Source organism: Saccopteryx bilineata, chromosome 5 (assembly GCF_036850765.1).
Source record: "Saccopteryx bilineata isolate mSacBil1 chromosome 5, mSacBil1_pri_phased_curated, whole genome shotgun sequence".
In the NCBI taxonomy this organism is placed as follows: domain Eukaryota; kingdom Metazoa; phylum Chordata; class Mammalia; order Chiroptera; family Emballonuridae; genus Saccopteryx; species Saccopteryx bilineata.
Window position 1 is genome coordinate 18421519 of NC_089494.1, and position 13700 is coordinate 18435218.

At 39.3% G+C, this 13700-nt stretch overlaps 1 protein-coding gene across 5 annotated transcripts in view; it reads left to right on the forward strand.

Annotated features, from left to right (window-relative positions):
- USP37 (ubiquitin specific peptidase 37) overlaps positions 1-13700 on the forward strand; it is a 92588-nt gene that overhangs the window by 74333 nt on the left and 4555 nt on the right. For all 5 annotated transcript variants that reach the window (XM_066233329.1, XM_066233331.1, XM_066233328.1 and 2 more), the window contains 5 exons: positions 3688-3854; positions 6907-6967; positions 9710-9825; positions 12158-12227; positions 12689-12827. In XM_066233329.1, the coding sequence (XP_066089426.1) occupies positions 3688-3854; positions 6907-6967; positions 9710-9825; positions 12158-12227; positions 12689-12827 (553 nt within the window). The remainder of the gene's footprint in view (positions 1-3687; positions 3855-6906; positions 6968-9709; positions 9826-12157; positions 12228-12688; positions 12828-13700) is intronic.

Sequence of the window (13700 nt, forward strand, 5' to 3'; positions counted from 1 at the left end):
CAAATGGCTTCTAAATACAGTGGTACCTTGAGATACGAGTTTAATTCGTTCTGTAACCAAGCTCGTAGTCAGTCAATTCGTATATCAAACAAATTTCTCCCATTTAAAATAACAAATAGATTTAATCCATTCCAGCCCTGTGAAACATCCCCAAACCATCCTAAATTATGAAAAAAGACATGTTTTTAATTAAGAAACACACATGTATACTTTACCAATGCATAACAATACATATCAAATAAAAGAAAAACATGTTATTTAGTACTGTATTCTTACCTTGGAGACAGACGAGTGCGGCTAGCGGAGGTGAATGGCAGAGGCAGACAGACGGAGGGAGGAAGGGATGCAGGCACTGAACTGTACTTTCTTTACTTAAAATGAAACCACAAAAACTTAATTGTAAAAAAATGCACTTAACTTTAAACTTAACCTAAGCTTAACATGACATATTTTTTATTTAATCATCTCCTGTTTTTGCCTTTTTGGCTGCACTTTCGGCAGGACTTTTGAATAAAAATCTATCTAAAGAGGTTTGCTTTTGCCTGCCTTTTAAAATGTTACGCAAATGTGACAAACAAGTGTTATTAAAAAGTGCTGAAGCATGACCAGTTGAAACTTTTTCTGGTGTTTCTTTTTTTTTTTTTTCCTAAGATTTTTTTTTCAGAGACAGAGAGTCAGAGAGAGGGATAGACAGGGACAGACAGACAGGAACGGAGAGATGAGAAGCATCAATCATTAGTTTTTCATTGCGCGTTGCAACACCTTAGTTGTTCATTGATTGCTTTCTCATATGTGTCTCGACCCTGGGCCTTCAGCAGACCGAGTAACCACTTGCTCGAGCCAGCAACCTTGGGTCCAAGCTGGTGAGCTTTCGCTCGAACCAGATGAGCCCGCACTCAATCTGGTGACCTCGAGGTCTCGAACCTGGGCTCTCTGCATCCCAGTCCGATGCTCTATCAACTGCACCACCGCCTGGTCAGGCTCTGGTGTTTCTTTTCAGTGAAACTTGAAAGCTTCTCCCACATTGCCAGCATATCTTTAATTTCACTTGCAGAAATCACTTCCTCCGACTCTACCTCCTCCTCACTACTAATCTCTTGCAGAAGCTCCGTTTGTTGCATCATCTGTAGCTCCTTCAACTCCTCAGTTGAGAGTTCCTCCTCATATTCATCGACGAGCTCGTTTACCTCGCCCTCATCTACATCCAGACCAATCGACTTTTCAAGAGACACAATCTCCTCCAATGCTTCTACCTCGGTCTTGGTCTCTGGTTCGAATCTTTCAAAGTCACTGTCTGCAACAACATCAGGCCATAACTTTTCCCATGCCGAGTTCAAGGTTCTTCTTGTAACCTCTTGCCATGCCAAGTCAATAATGTGTAAACATATCACGGTGTTGTAGTGATCTTTCCAAAACTCTTGAAGGGTTAAAATTGTATTCTCAGTTACCTCAAAGCAGCGGCAGAATAAGTGCTTTGTGTAAAGCTTTTTAAAGTTGGAAATGACCTGCTGATCCGTAGGTTGCAAGATTGAAGTCGTGTTGAGTGGGAGGTAGAGGACTTTCACTAATTTGAACTCATCAAGAATGTCATCTTCAAGACCAAGTGGGTGGGCTGGAGCATTATCAAGGATTAGTAATGCTTTCATCGGGAGTTTACTTTCTTGAAGATATTTCTTCACTGCAGGACCAAAGACGAGATTTACCCATTCAATAAAAACTGCCGCGTAACCCATGCCTTAGCATTGGCATGCCACATAACCTGCAGTTTTTCTTTAAGAATCTTGTGAGTCTTAAAGGCTCGAGGATTTTCAGATTGATACGCTAGCAGTGGCTTTACTTTACAGTCACAGCTAGCATTTGCACACAATGCAAGGATCAGACGGTCCTTCATGGGTTTATCACCTGGCAGCTTCTTCTCTTCTGCGGTTTTGAAAGTCCTCCAGGGCATTTTTTTCCAAAACAATCCTGTTTCGTCACAGTTGAACACTTGTTGGGGGATGTAGCCTTCCTTTGCGATAAGCACAGCAAAACGTGTGATGTACTCCTCAGCTGCCTGAACGTCAGCACTCGCAGCTTCACCATGCCACACCACCGAGTGGATGCCAGATCTCTTCTTGAAATTTTCAAACCAGCCGTGACTTGCCTTAAATGTATCTTCTGCTGCCTCTTTTGAGGTTGATGGTTCTTCTTCAAGTTGCCGTAAATAATACGTGCCTTTTCGCATTTTACAGTCTCCGTCACTGTATCTCCTGCCAGCTCTTTCTCTTTCACCCACACCAGCAGAAGCTTCTCCATTTCTTCATGGATATTTGTCCTTAATGGGACAGAATTGTAGTTCCTTTCGCTGGATTTGCGCTTTTGATGCCATCCTTTTGTTTGCAGATGGTAAAAATTGTAGATGTGTTGCAGTCGTACAACCTTGCCAGTTCAATCACTCATGCACCGCGCTCATGTTTTTCTATTATTTCTTGCTTTACTTCTATCAACATCAATCTTTTCTGCTCACCACTGACCTTTACACACACTTTCTTCGGCCCCATGATAGCACACCAAAAAATGCTAGTAAAAAAATGCAAAAATGATGCAAGAATGATTATAGTGCACAAGATTCAACTTGATTCTATGGGTAACACGTGAGAAAGAACGAGATGCTTTTGTTGTGCTGCCGATGCTGGACCCATGTGCCAATGTGCCAACTAGCAGCAGCTTCCCAAATAACGATTCGCATCTTGAAATTTTGCTTAGATCTCAAACAAAAATACAGACCGAGTCGCAGCTTGTATCTTTAAAAAAAAATTTTTTTTTAAATGTTGGTTTGCTCGTATCTCAAGGTACCACTGTAATGGGAGGTGGGATGGATCTGTATAATGTGTAACAGAGTTAATATTTTCATGCTTTTTTTAACAGTTTAAAAAATAAGAAGTAAATAATGTATTGTCCAGAGTCTAACAGTAAAATATGCCATATTCCTTTATGTACATAAAAAGAAAGTATTTTTATGTGCATTTAATGTTTGTGTTGGTTTTTGGTCACTTTTCTTTCTGAAGTGTGTATAATTCATTTTTCTATATCTGAATTTGTACCAAGTTTAATGTACAGTTCCTTCAAATCCCTTATATAAAATGGCATAATGTTTACATATAGTGTATGCACTTTCTCCCATATACTTTAAAATCATCTCGAGATTATTCCTAGTACAGTACTTGGTCATGTGACATTATGACCTGTGAATATGGTTGTTTCTTCTTTTCCATCCTAACCATGGTGCTTCTGGTGATTGGTCAGGTTTCATAACCATTTTGCTGTAGATTAGTGGATCTCAACAAAGGGCAGTTTTGTTTCCCGGGGACATTTAACAATGTCTTTGATTTATCTGTTATTTTTTGTTTGTCCCAACTGGAGAGAGAGATGATACTGGCATCCAGTAGGTAGAGGCCAGGGATGTTGCTAAACATTCCACAGTGCATAGGACACCCCCCCCCAACAAAACATTGCCCCACCCAGAATGTCAATAGTTCTGAGACTGAGAAGCACTAGTCTAGATGTAGTAAGATAAAATTGTATGTCCCAAGCAAACCATGTATAAATTTGGGGTAAATTACTCTCTGAACAGTAGATGTCACTCTGATCCAGAGGTTTCAGTTTATTAAAGAGGATTTCCCAGTTATGTTTGTTCTGCTTCCTCAGATCCAGCCATTTTTACTGAGATCACTAAAGATTGTGATGAGAATAAAGAAAACAAAACCCCAGAAGGAACACAAGGAGAAGTTGATTGGCTTCAGCAGTATGATATGGACCGTGAAAGGGAAGAACAAGAGCTTCAGCAGGCCTTGGCCCAGAGTCTCCAGGAGCAAGTAAGAGATATTTATATTGCTACTTTTTCATGTCTATCTTTCCCAGGAAATAGGATAGTAATAATGATAACGTGTTTAGCATTTCCTATGTGTCAGGTGTTGTTCCAGGGGATTTGAATACAATGTTACCAATCTGCCAAAACAAAACAAAACTTCTTTGAGGCCTTGCTGTTGGGCTTGAAACAGAAACATTGATTTTCTGTTTTTGAAAATCCAAAGGCAATAAAATATATTGTTGGTTACTTCCCATTACAATAATTTATCACATGCTAAAGCAGGATGGGTTATTAGAGGTTATCTCAGTCCAACCTTATTTTGCAAGCTGTAGAAACAGCCAGTATAATACAATATTATGATTGTGTCATTAATATATATATATATATATATATATATATTTTTTTTTTTTTTTTTTTTTTTTTTTTTTTTTTTTTCTGAAGCTGGAAACGGGGACAGACTCCCACATGCGCCCGACCGGGATCCACCCGGCATGCCCACCAGGTGCAATGCTCTGCCCACCAGGGGGCGATGCTCTGCCCCTCCGGGGTGTCGCTCTGCCACGACCAGAGCCACTCTAGCGCCTGGGGCAGAGGCCAAGGAGCCATCCCCAGCGCCCGGGCCATCTTTGCTCCAATGGAGCCTTGGCTGCGGGAGGGGAAGAGAGAGACAGAGAGGAAGGGGGGGGGGGGTTGGAGAAGCAAATGGGCGCTTCTCCTATGTGCCCTGGCCGGGAATTGAACCCGGATCCCCCGCACGCCAGGCCGACGCTCTACCGCTGAGCCAACCGGCCAGGGCCAGTTATTAATATTTTAACACAGTGTATTTGTTTTGGTCATTTTCTCATAATATAAGTTTTTTTCCTTTGAACATAAAATTCTTAGTAATATCTGAAATCTAGACTTTAGTCATAAACTAACATTTATCTGCTCTTTTATGTAGTAATCTGTTCATTAATGAGTAGTGAGTTTTTTTCATACTCACTGACCCCTGGGAGTGAGTTTCTTTTCAAAAAATGAAATTCCAGTTACAGTTTTAATAACTTAAAATCATGTTTGTGTGATAACCAATTTATGGAAACAAGAAGAACATACATTTGATCATACTCTGGATGGTCAGGAACCACGAGGACCTACGTGAACGTTCATACTACTCAAAGGGTTGATTTTTAGTATTATTTATGTTTATATTTGCCAAAGCTGGCTGATTTGCATTGTTGGGGTCTTCGTGGTATCTGACTATAAGATGGTATTTTCATGCTTATCTAATCCTATGCAATCCAAGTAATACAAATTTACCAAGATTCCCTAGAATAAATGTATAGTTTTAATGTTTATAAAAAATTGTATTAAGAAATTTAATTTCACTAAAACAATGGATCTCTAGTTTAACTGTACATTAATATTACCTGGGGAGCTTTAAAAAATACTGGTGCCTGGCTTGTTCTGCCTCTCAGAAATTCTGATTTAATTGATCTGGGCTTTGGTCTGGGCAGCTAGATTTCTTAGTTTTCTTTTAAAAAAAAGGAATTTTTAAATTTTATCACTTGATTCTAATGTACAGCCCAGGTTGAGAACTGCTACTTTAAAATCATTTTAGAACCAACTGTTCTTTATTTTTTTATTTATAAGAAATACCTCCCTAATTATTTTACAAATAATATATAGTGATCATTTGTTATTGAAAACTTATTTTTAATGTAAAAGACTAAGGTCTGATTTCTTAATACACATCTCTCCCAATCCCACATTCAGTGTCACATCGGTAGCTTAGAATTGTCCATGATATGGGAGTACTTACACCACGGACATTAGCAAATACTATGTACCTATAGTATATATTTCTTGTCAGCTGACCCACTTAAAACTAACATGGTAGAGCAAAAGAGGTTTATAGTGTTTGTATGGAAATAATACAATAATTAATAAATACTAATACAAGAATAAACTGTTTCATGTAACCACAACTGTAAACTACTTTTGCCCCACCCTGTATTTTGCTTAGATGTGAGGGTAGGGTTATATGACAAAGTTTTTTTAGTTTCGTATACCTGCATCATTTTGTTTATAACTTAAAGGTAGTCTCTTTCTGGTTTCAGCATAGACTTTATTTACTTGGATAAGTTTAAGTAATCTTATTGTCTCTGTTGTGTTATGAACATAGTATTTATTGCTTCCAGTACTATAATGCAGAATCGCTCATTCTGAGCTTCTCATAAACAAGTCTAGAATTGAGAAAAGTATAAAATAGTTCTTTTTAAATTATATATTTTCTTCATGTGTTGTCTGTAAATTGTGTTTTCTCTGAAGATGAGAAGGAAATTGTTTATAGTCAACATTTAATTAGTCATCTAGTTGAGACATTTTCAGAGGTATTAATTTTTCTAAGAGAACTTCAGAAGTATTAGAAAGATAACAGTTAAAGCATTCATTTAGTGTTTATCAAGCATCTATTTTGTATCTTGGTTTCTTCAGCAAGAACAGAAATAGAAATCTGTAAATACTGTCTTGTGGAAACTATTGTTTATCCTGCTGTCATAGACTTCAGGTCAGTGGTGTGCTAGAGTCAGCTCACTATCAGCTCAGGAGAGCCGGCTATACACATCTCTTCCAATCCCACATTCAGTGTCACATCGGTAGCTTAGAATTGGCCATGATATGGGAGTACTTACACCACGGACATTAGCAAATACTATACAAAGAGGGGAAAGAAAAGAGAGCAGTTTGCTAAGTATCTGCTCTGTGAGAGGTGTCTCATACATGTAAGAAGAAAGGGGATTATATCATAACATATTGAATGGCTTTTGGTTGGCAAACCAAATGTCACTGACTAGAAGAGACAGCATGTAAGCCTTTTTAATCCCCAGGGTTGTGTTTTAGGACAGTGTTGGAAAAAGTAAAGAACTATTCCACATTCTTCAATAGGTCATGTTCCAAACATCCATAAAATTATGGAAAACATTATTAGTATATACTTCAAGAGCAGCTGATTTTATCCTCACTTAATAAGTTTAATCGATACCTCTTTAAGTACCTTAGTTGTGTTCTTGTCCTTTTAGGAGGCTTGGGAACAGAAAGAAGATGATGACCTCAAAAGAGCTACAGAGTTAAGTCTTCAAGGTGTGGAGATTACTTTAATTACATTTTTTAAATGGTGAAATGTGTCACACAGAAGAGCATGTAAAATGTACTTGTTATTTTTAACAATAATAACAAATTTGAATACCTCTCAGGTAAATAAATAGAATCTTAGAAGTTAACTAGATACTCCTTCCTTCCTTATCCCTTCCAAAGGAAACAGCTGTTTTAATGTTTCTGTTCATTAGTAGCTTGCTTTGAAAGAATTAAATAGCATGGACAATTCATATGTAATCCATTTGTTTGTTTGTTTTGCAACAGAGAGAGGGACAGATAGGGACAGACAGGAAGGGAAAAAAATGAGAAGCATCAAGTCTTTGTGGTACCTTAGTTGTTCATTGATTGTTTCTCATATGTGCCTTGACCGGGGGCTACAGTAGAGCAAGTGACCCCTTGCTCAAGCCAGCAACCTTGGTCTTCAAGCCGGTGACTTTTGGGCTCAAGCCAGCAACCATGGGGTCTTGTCTATGATCCCACACTCAAGCCAGCAACCCCACACTCAAGCTGATGACCTCGGGGTTTCGAACCTAGGTCCTCTTCGTCCCAGTTCAACACCCTATCCACTGTGCCACCGCTTGTTTCCCCCAGATTGCTCTGTCCTGTGTGTTTATTATGGTCTTTATATTTCTGTTAGAGGCTTTCCTCAGATACTTGGTAATCCTTGACTGACAGCTCATGGTTAAGAATAGGGGACTAAAAAGATGATTGGATACTGAACAAATGAATAACTAGGGCTAGTCAACTTTCAAGTTTTACAGGATAGGACTGTTTGGAGGAGGATATTAACATTTTATCCTTTCTCTTGGGCTGGTCAGATTCCTAAAGAAGGGTTTTTCTAATCTCTTGCCTTTGCCTAGAGGTGAAAGATGTGACTGCCAGAGTTCTGGAAGCCAAGTATGAGAATAGGGCTGAGCCTGACCAGGCGGTGGCGCAGTGGCTAGAGCGTCAGACTGGGATGCGTAGGACCCAGGTTCGAGACCCTGGAGGTCGCCAGCTTGAGCGCAGGCTCATCTGGTTTGAGCAAGGCTCACCAGCTTGGACCCAAGGTCACTGGCTCGAGCAAGGGGTTACTTGGTCTGCTGTAGCCCCACGGTCAAGGCACATATGAGAAAGCAATCAATGAACAGCTAAGGTGTCGCAACAAAAAACTAATGATTGATGCTTCTCATCTCTCTCCATTCCATCTGTCTGTCCCTATCTATCCTCTCTGAGATAGACTCTCTCGCTGTCTCTGTAAAAAAAAGAAAAGAAAAAAAAATAGGGCTGAGGTAGAGGAGGGGCAGTCATCGTCAACATTCAGTATGCAAGCTGTCATCTACTCCTGCTTTCAGTATGGTCCTCATGGCCTCCCCTGTGCTTGACACCCCCCAATCCAGAGACTGTTTTACCCGTTTCTACAGAATTAAGCTCTAGGCTTAGGTCATTGCCTAGCAGCACAAAGTGGGGGAAGTGGATCTAGGAGTCTGTTTCTCAGATAACTTTCACCTAATCCTTATTTGTATCTCCTAATTAGCCCAGTTTCAGAGGTATCTGGTATTTCCAAGTTGTCTTTTGAAGATTCTGTGAGGTAAATTGGATTGGTGCTCAGTTTTTCCCTTATTGGTTTAGGATGTGGCTCTGGCTTCCTCAGATCTGCCGAGTCTATCACCCATCTACTTTTCAGATTCCAGTATTTTGAGGTCATAGTCTTTTTTCCTGTTCTTCCCATTCTTAGGTGTTCATGGCTTTTAAACAACTCTGTATTATGCGTTAGTGGAATTATATTTCAAAGCAAAAAGCCATTTATGTACAGATTCTCCTGTGATTATTTAAAACCATTAGTTAAGATGAATTCTTCCATTGGAAGCACTTTATTAAAAAATGGATCTTGACTTATTTGTGTAATGTACATATTTAGGTAAAATTTAGGAGTTAAAGGTTGAATTTCCATTATTTTTGTTAAATTTCAAAAAACGATTTTATTTTTTTTTTATTACGTGAGAGGCAGGGAGGCAGAGACAAACTCCTGCATGCACCCCGACTGGGATCCACCCAGCAACCCCACCCCCCACCCCTGCCGACCTGGCGATGTTCTGCCCATCTGGGGCTGCTGCTCTAAAGCACCTGAGGTGAGGCCACGGAGCCTTCCTTAAGCACCTGGGGCCAACTTCACTGGAACCATTTGAGCCATGGCTCTGGAAGGGGAAGAGAGAGAAAAGAGGGGGATGGTCACTTCTTTTGTGTGCCCTGACCAGAATCGAACTCAGGACATCTACACACTGGGCCGACACTATTGCTAAGTCAACCAGCCAGGGCCTAAAAAATGATATAAAATTAAAGAGAATGAAAGGGTATTGACGCTTTTGTGAGATCATTTCTATTTGCTGATATTACCTACATGTTCACCATGTACTTCAAATTTGTTTAAATATATATAATGTGGGATTTAATAAAATTGTATTATCTTTTAAAATTGCATTCTCCTCTTCAGTTTTATTCCTTGAGTTATATCCCCTTTCATATACTAAATACATTTAAAAGGAAGAGGAGCATTCCTTTTACAGATTTTTGGTGCCTGAATTACTGGTCTCAGAGTGGGCTGGGTGAATTGGAGCCCTAATAATAATATGTCTCATGTTCCCTTTGGATGATTAAATGTACATGCAAGCTGTTTTTTATTTTCCTAATCATCTCTTTGTGTCTATTCTAAGAAATTTTACAAGATTTTGTCTTTGTGCTCTTCAGAGTTTAACAGCTCTTTTCTGGATTCCTTGGGTTCTGATGAGGACTCAGGAAACGAGGATGTTTTAGATATGGAGTACACAGAAGCTGAGGCTGAGGAACTGAAGAGGAACGCTGAGGTGGGCGGTCTTTCTCCCGAGTTGTGCTGTCCAGCAGTCCGTATTACCCTCCTCTTTTCTCACCCTTCCACAGCCGTCAGATGGGCTTTACTTTCTCTTGTCCTTTGCTCCTCATTTCTTACAAGATTCAAAACGAAATGAAACAAAAACAAATACATCCAGACCACCTTATGTGCAGTTAGGTAATAAACGAGTAACATGGCTTTCCAAGTGCTGTGTATATTAAATCGCCTTTAGTTCCACCAGAACCATAAAAACTGTTGAATTGATGATGTTAACTAGAACACTTTGGAATAATTTATTTCTTTTCCCTTAAATAATTGCTTTCTACCCATTTTCCAGATTTTTTGTAATTTTAATTACCCAGGATCCCCCTCTCCTAACAAAACGACTGTTAGTATTTTACTATATTTTTTTTGTTATTCCTATTTTTGAAAAAAAGCCATAAGACTGACCAGTGGTGGCACAGTGTATAGAGAGTTGACCTGGATCCCAGGTTTGAAACCCCGGAGTCACTAGCTTGAGCCCAGAGGTCACTAGCTTGAGCAGGGGGAATCACTGGCTCACCTTGAGCCTCTGGTCAAGGCACAAATGAGAAACAATCAATGAACAACTAAAGTGATGCAACCATGAGTTAATGCTTCTCACCTCTATCCTCCCTCTCTCCCTTACTGTCTCTCTCCCCCCCAAAAAATAAATAAATAAGCTATAGAGCATCAGTACAGTTTTTATTCTGTTTGTTAAAGACTAAGTATATATAGGCATTTTATTTTTAATGACTTTGCTTTATCTCCTCATATGAATATACTATTTATTTAACTTTTCACTAACATTGAGCATTTAAGTTGTTTTTTCACTATAATGAATAATGCATTGAGGAACTGTGAAAGATTGTATGTTTTCTATATTTAGGATTTTTTTTCTTTAAATCCACAGAAGTGGCCCTGGCCGGTTGGCTCAGCGGTAGAGCATCGGCCTGGCATGCAGGAGTCCTGGGTTCGATTCCCGGCCAGGGCACACAGGAGAAGCGCCCATCTGCTTCTCCACCCCTCCCCCTCTCCTTCCTCTCTGTCTTTCTCTTCCCCTCCTGCAGCAAGGCTCCATTGGAGCAAAGATGGCCCGGGCACTGAGGATGGCTCTGTGGCCTCTGCCTCAGGTGCTAGAATGGCTCTGGATGCAACAGAGTGATGCCCCAGAGGGGCAGAGCATCGCCCCCTGGTGGGCATGCCAGGTGGATCCCGGTCGGGCACATGCGGGAGTCTGTCTGATTGCCTCCCCGTTTCCAGCTTTGGAAAAATGGAAAAAATAAATAAATAAATAAATAAATAAATAAATATTAAAAAAATAAATCCACAGAAGTAAATGACTGCATCAAAGCTCATGAATATTTTAATCATTTCTGGTTTACATATAGCTATACTTATTGCCAGAATAGTACCTAGTGTATCTCTAAGTTTTGTTTTATTTTTCTACTATTTTAATAGCATTTAAAAAAAATATTTTAGCCTGACCAGGCTGTGGCGCAGTGGATAGAGTGTTGGACTGGGATGTGGAAGACCCAGGTTCAAGATCCCGAGGTCGCCAGCTTGAGCGCGGGCTCATCTGGTTTAAGCAAGGCTCACCAGCTTGGACCCAAGGTCTCTGGTTTGAGCAAGGGGTCACTCAGACTGCTGTAGCCGCCCGGTCAAGGCACATATGAGAAAGCAGTCAATGAACAACTAAGGAACCGCAACAAAGAATTGATGTTTCTCATCTCTCTCCCTTCCTGTCTGTCCCTTTCTCTCTTTCTCTGTCTCTGCCACAAAAAAAAGAAAAAAAAAATTAAATGTAAATGCCCATAATCCCTATAGCAAGTCTTCATTTTTATTTCTGTTTTCTAGTACTTAACCATTAACATACCTATTTCTGTAGACCTATGGCTATTTTATGTGTATTTATGAGTGTTTGAAAAACAAGGTGATATGTTAGTAACCCAGGTGACTTTTAAAAATAACCAAGTAGTATTGTATTGAGTTCTATACCACTAACTTTAAGTATTACTGGGTCTATTGTTGGTTTTAGCTTTTCGTTATTAAAGATAATGCTACAGTAAATAACCTGATGCATTTGCTCTTTTCTTCTTTTGAATTATTTTTTTAGGATACATTCTTAGTAGAGAATAGAATTCATGGGCCAAAAAAGATAAAAAATACCAACCACTGGATATTTTATTGAATCTGACTACACATACACTAAAACTTAGCCGTATCCGCTTTGATAATAAATTTAAATTTTAGTGTTTTTCTTTTATTCAAATGAAGAATTAAAAGTCACGCCCATTTCTGTTTTCCAGACAGGAAATCTTCCTCATTCCTATCGGCTCATCAGTGTTGTCAGTCACATTGGTAGCACATCTTCTTCAGGTAACTGGACAAAATGATGTCAGCATTTTATAAATGAAGGAGCCAGCATTTACTCCTTATTAGGTTGCTGTAGGCCTAGCTTTATGAAGTGTTAAGTCTAATGCATTAAGAAAAACTGAAAGCTTTGTCAAATAAACTTGTCCTGGTATAGTATATTTCTCCTTTAAATGTTTATACTTGTTTTTTGAGTGACTTTTAGAAACTTTGGGGTAGGGACAAGATACATGGGGGTGGGTGTTTCCTTCTGAACCTTCCTATACATGAAAAACATTCAAAAAAATTTAAAAACCTCAGTTCAAGGCCCTGGCCAGGTAGCTCAGTCAGTTAGAGCTTTGTCCTAATATGTGGAACAACAATGTTTCTCTCTCCCTCTCCCTCTCCCCCTCTCCTCCCCCCACCTTCATCTCTACTATCAATAAATTTTTTTTAAAAACTCAATTTTAACATTTTATTTATTTCAGGTCATTACATTAGTGATGTATACGACATTAAGAAGCAGGCATGGTTTACTTATAATGACCTAGAGGTATCTAAAATCCAAGAGGCTTCCGTGCAGAGTGATCGGGATCGGAGTGGTTACATCTTCTTTTATATGCACAAGTAAGAAACCTTTTTTAGATTTAAAGCTATGGGCTAACAATTACCTAGTTCTTTCTTCCCTTAAGAATAAAATGTTTCCGCCTGACCAGTGGTGACGCAGTGAACACAGGATACTGAGAACCCGGATTCGAAATTCCGAGCTCTCTAGCTTGAGCATAGGCTCATCAGGCTTGAGCGCAGGATCACCGGCTTGAGCATGGGATCATTGACATGATCCCATGGTTACTGGCTTGAGCCCAAGGTTGCTGGCTGGAGCAAGGGGTCACTGGTTTGGCTGGAGCCTCCTGGTCAAGGCACATATGAGAAAGCAATGAACAACCTAGGTGATGAAATTCACTTTAGATGAGTTGATGCCTCTCATTTTCTCACCCTTCCTGTCTGTCTGTCTCTAATACTAAATAAAATAAAAAAGAAGAAAATGTTACCATCATTTATTTGGTTGATAATTTTTGGTTTTGTTATCTTTGCTTAGGGCTCTTATCTTATTTCCTTATATAAGTCCAGACTATTTTCTCTCTTAACTCAGCATTAATTCATCACACAGTAGCATCTAGGTATAAAACTTAAAACTGTTTTATGATAGAAGCTGTCTTACCATAAACTTTTTTGCTCTTCTGGTTGTATCAGCTAGAAGGTCTGAGTTATATCAGTGGAAGCTATATAACATTCTTATGAAGGCTGGCTCTTGCCAGCTTTCTTTGTCCTAGTGTTCTCAAAAATCAGCACCTGGGGGTTAAGATGGTGATCAAAGGAATGAGCTGTTTATTTAATAAAATTTTGGCACCAAATGGGATTGTGCAGGCCTTATCAGTATCTATTTTCTGTCTCTTCTTTGGCTTTGCTCACTGAATGTGTATTTTTGTTTTATTTTAG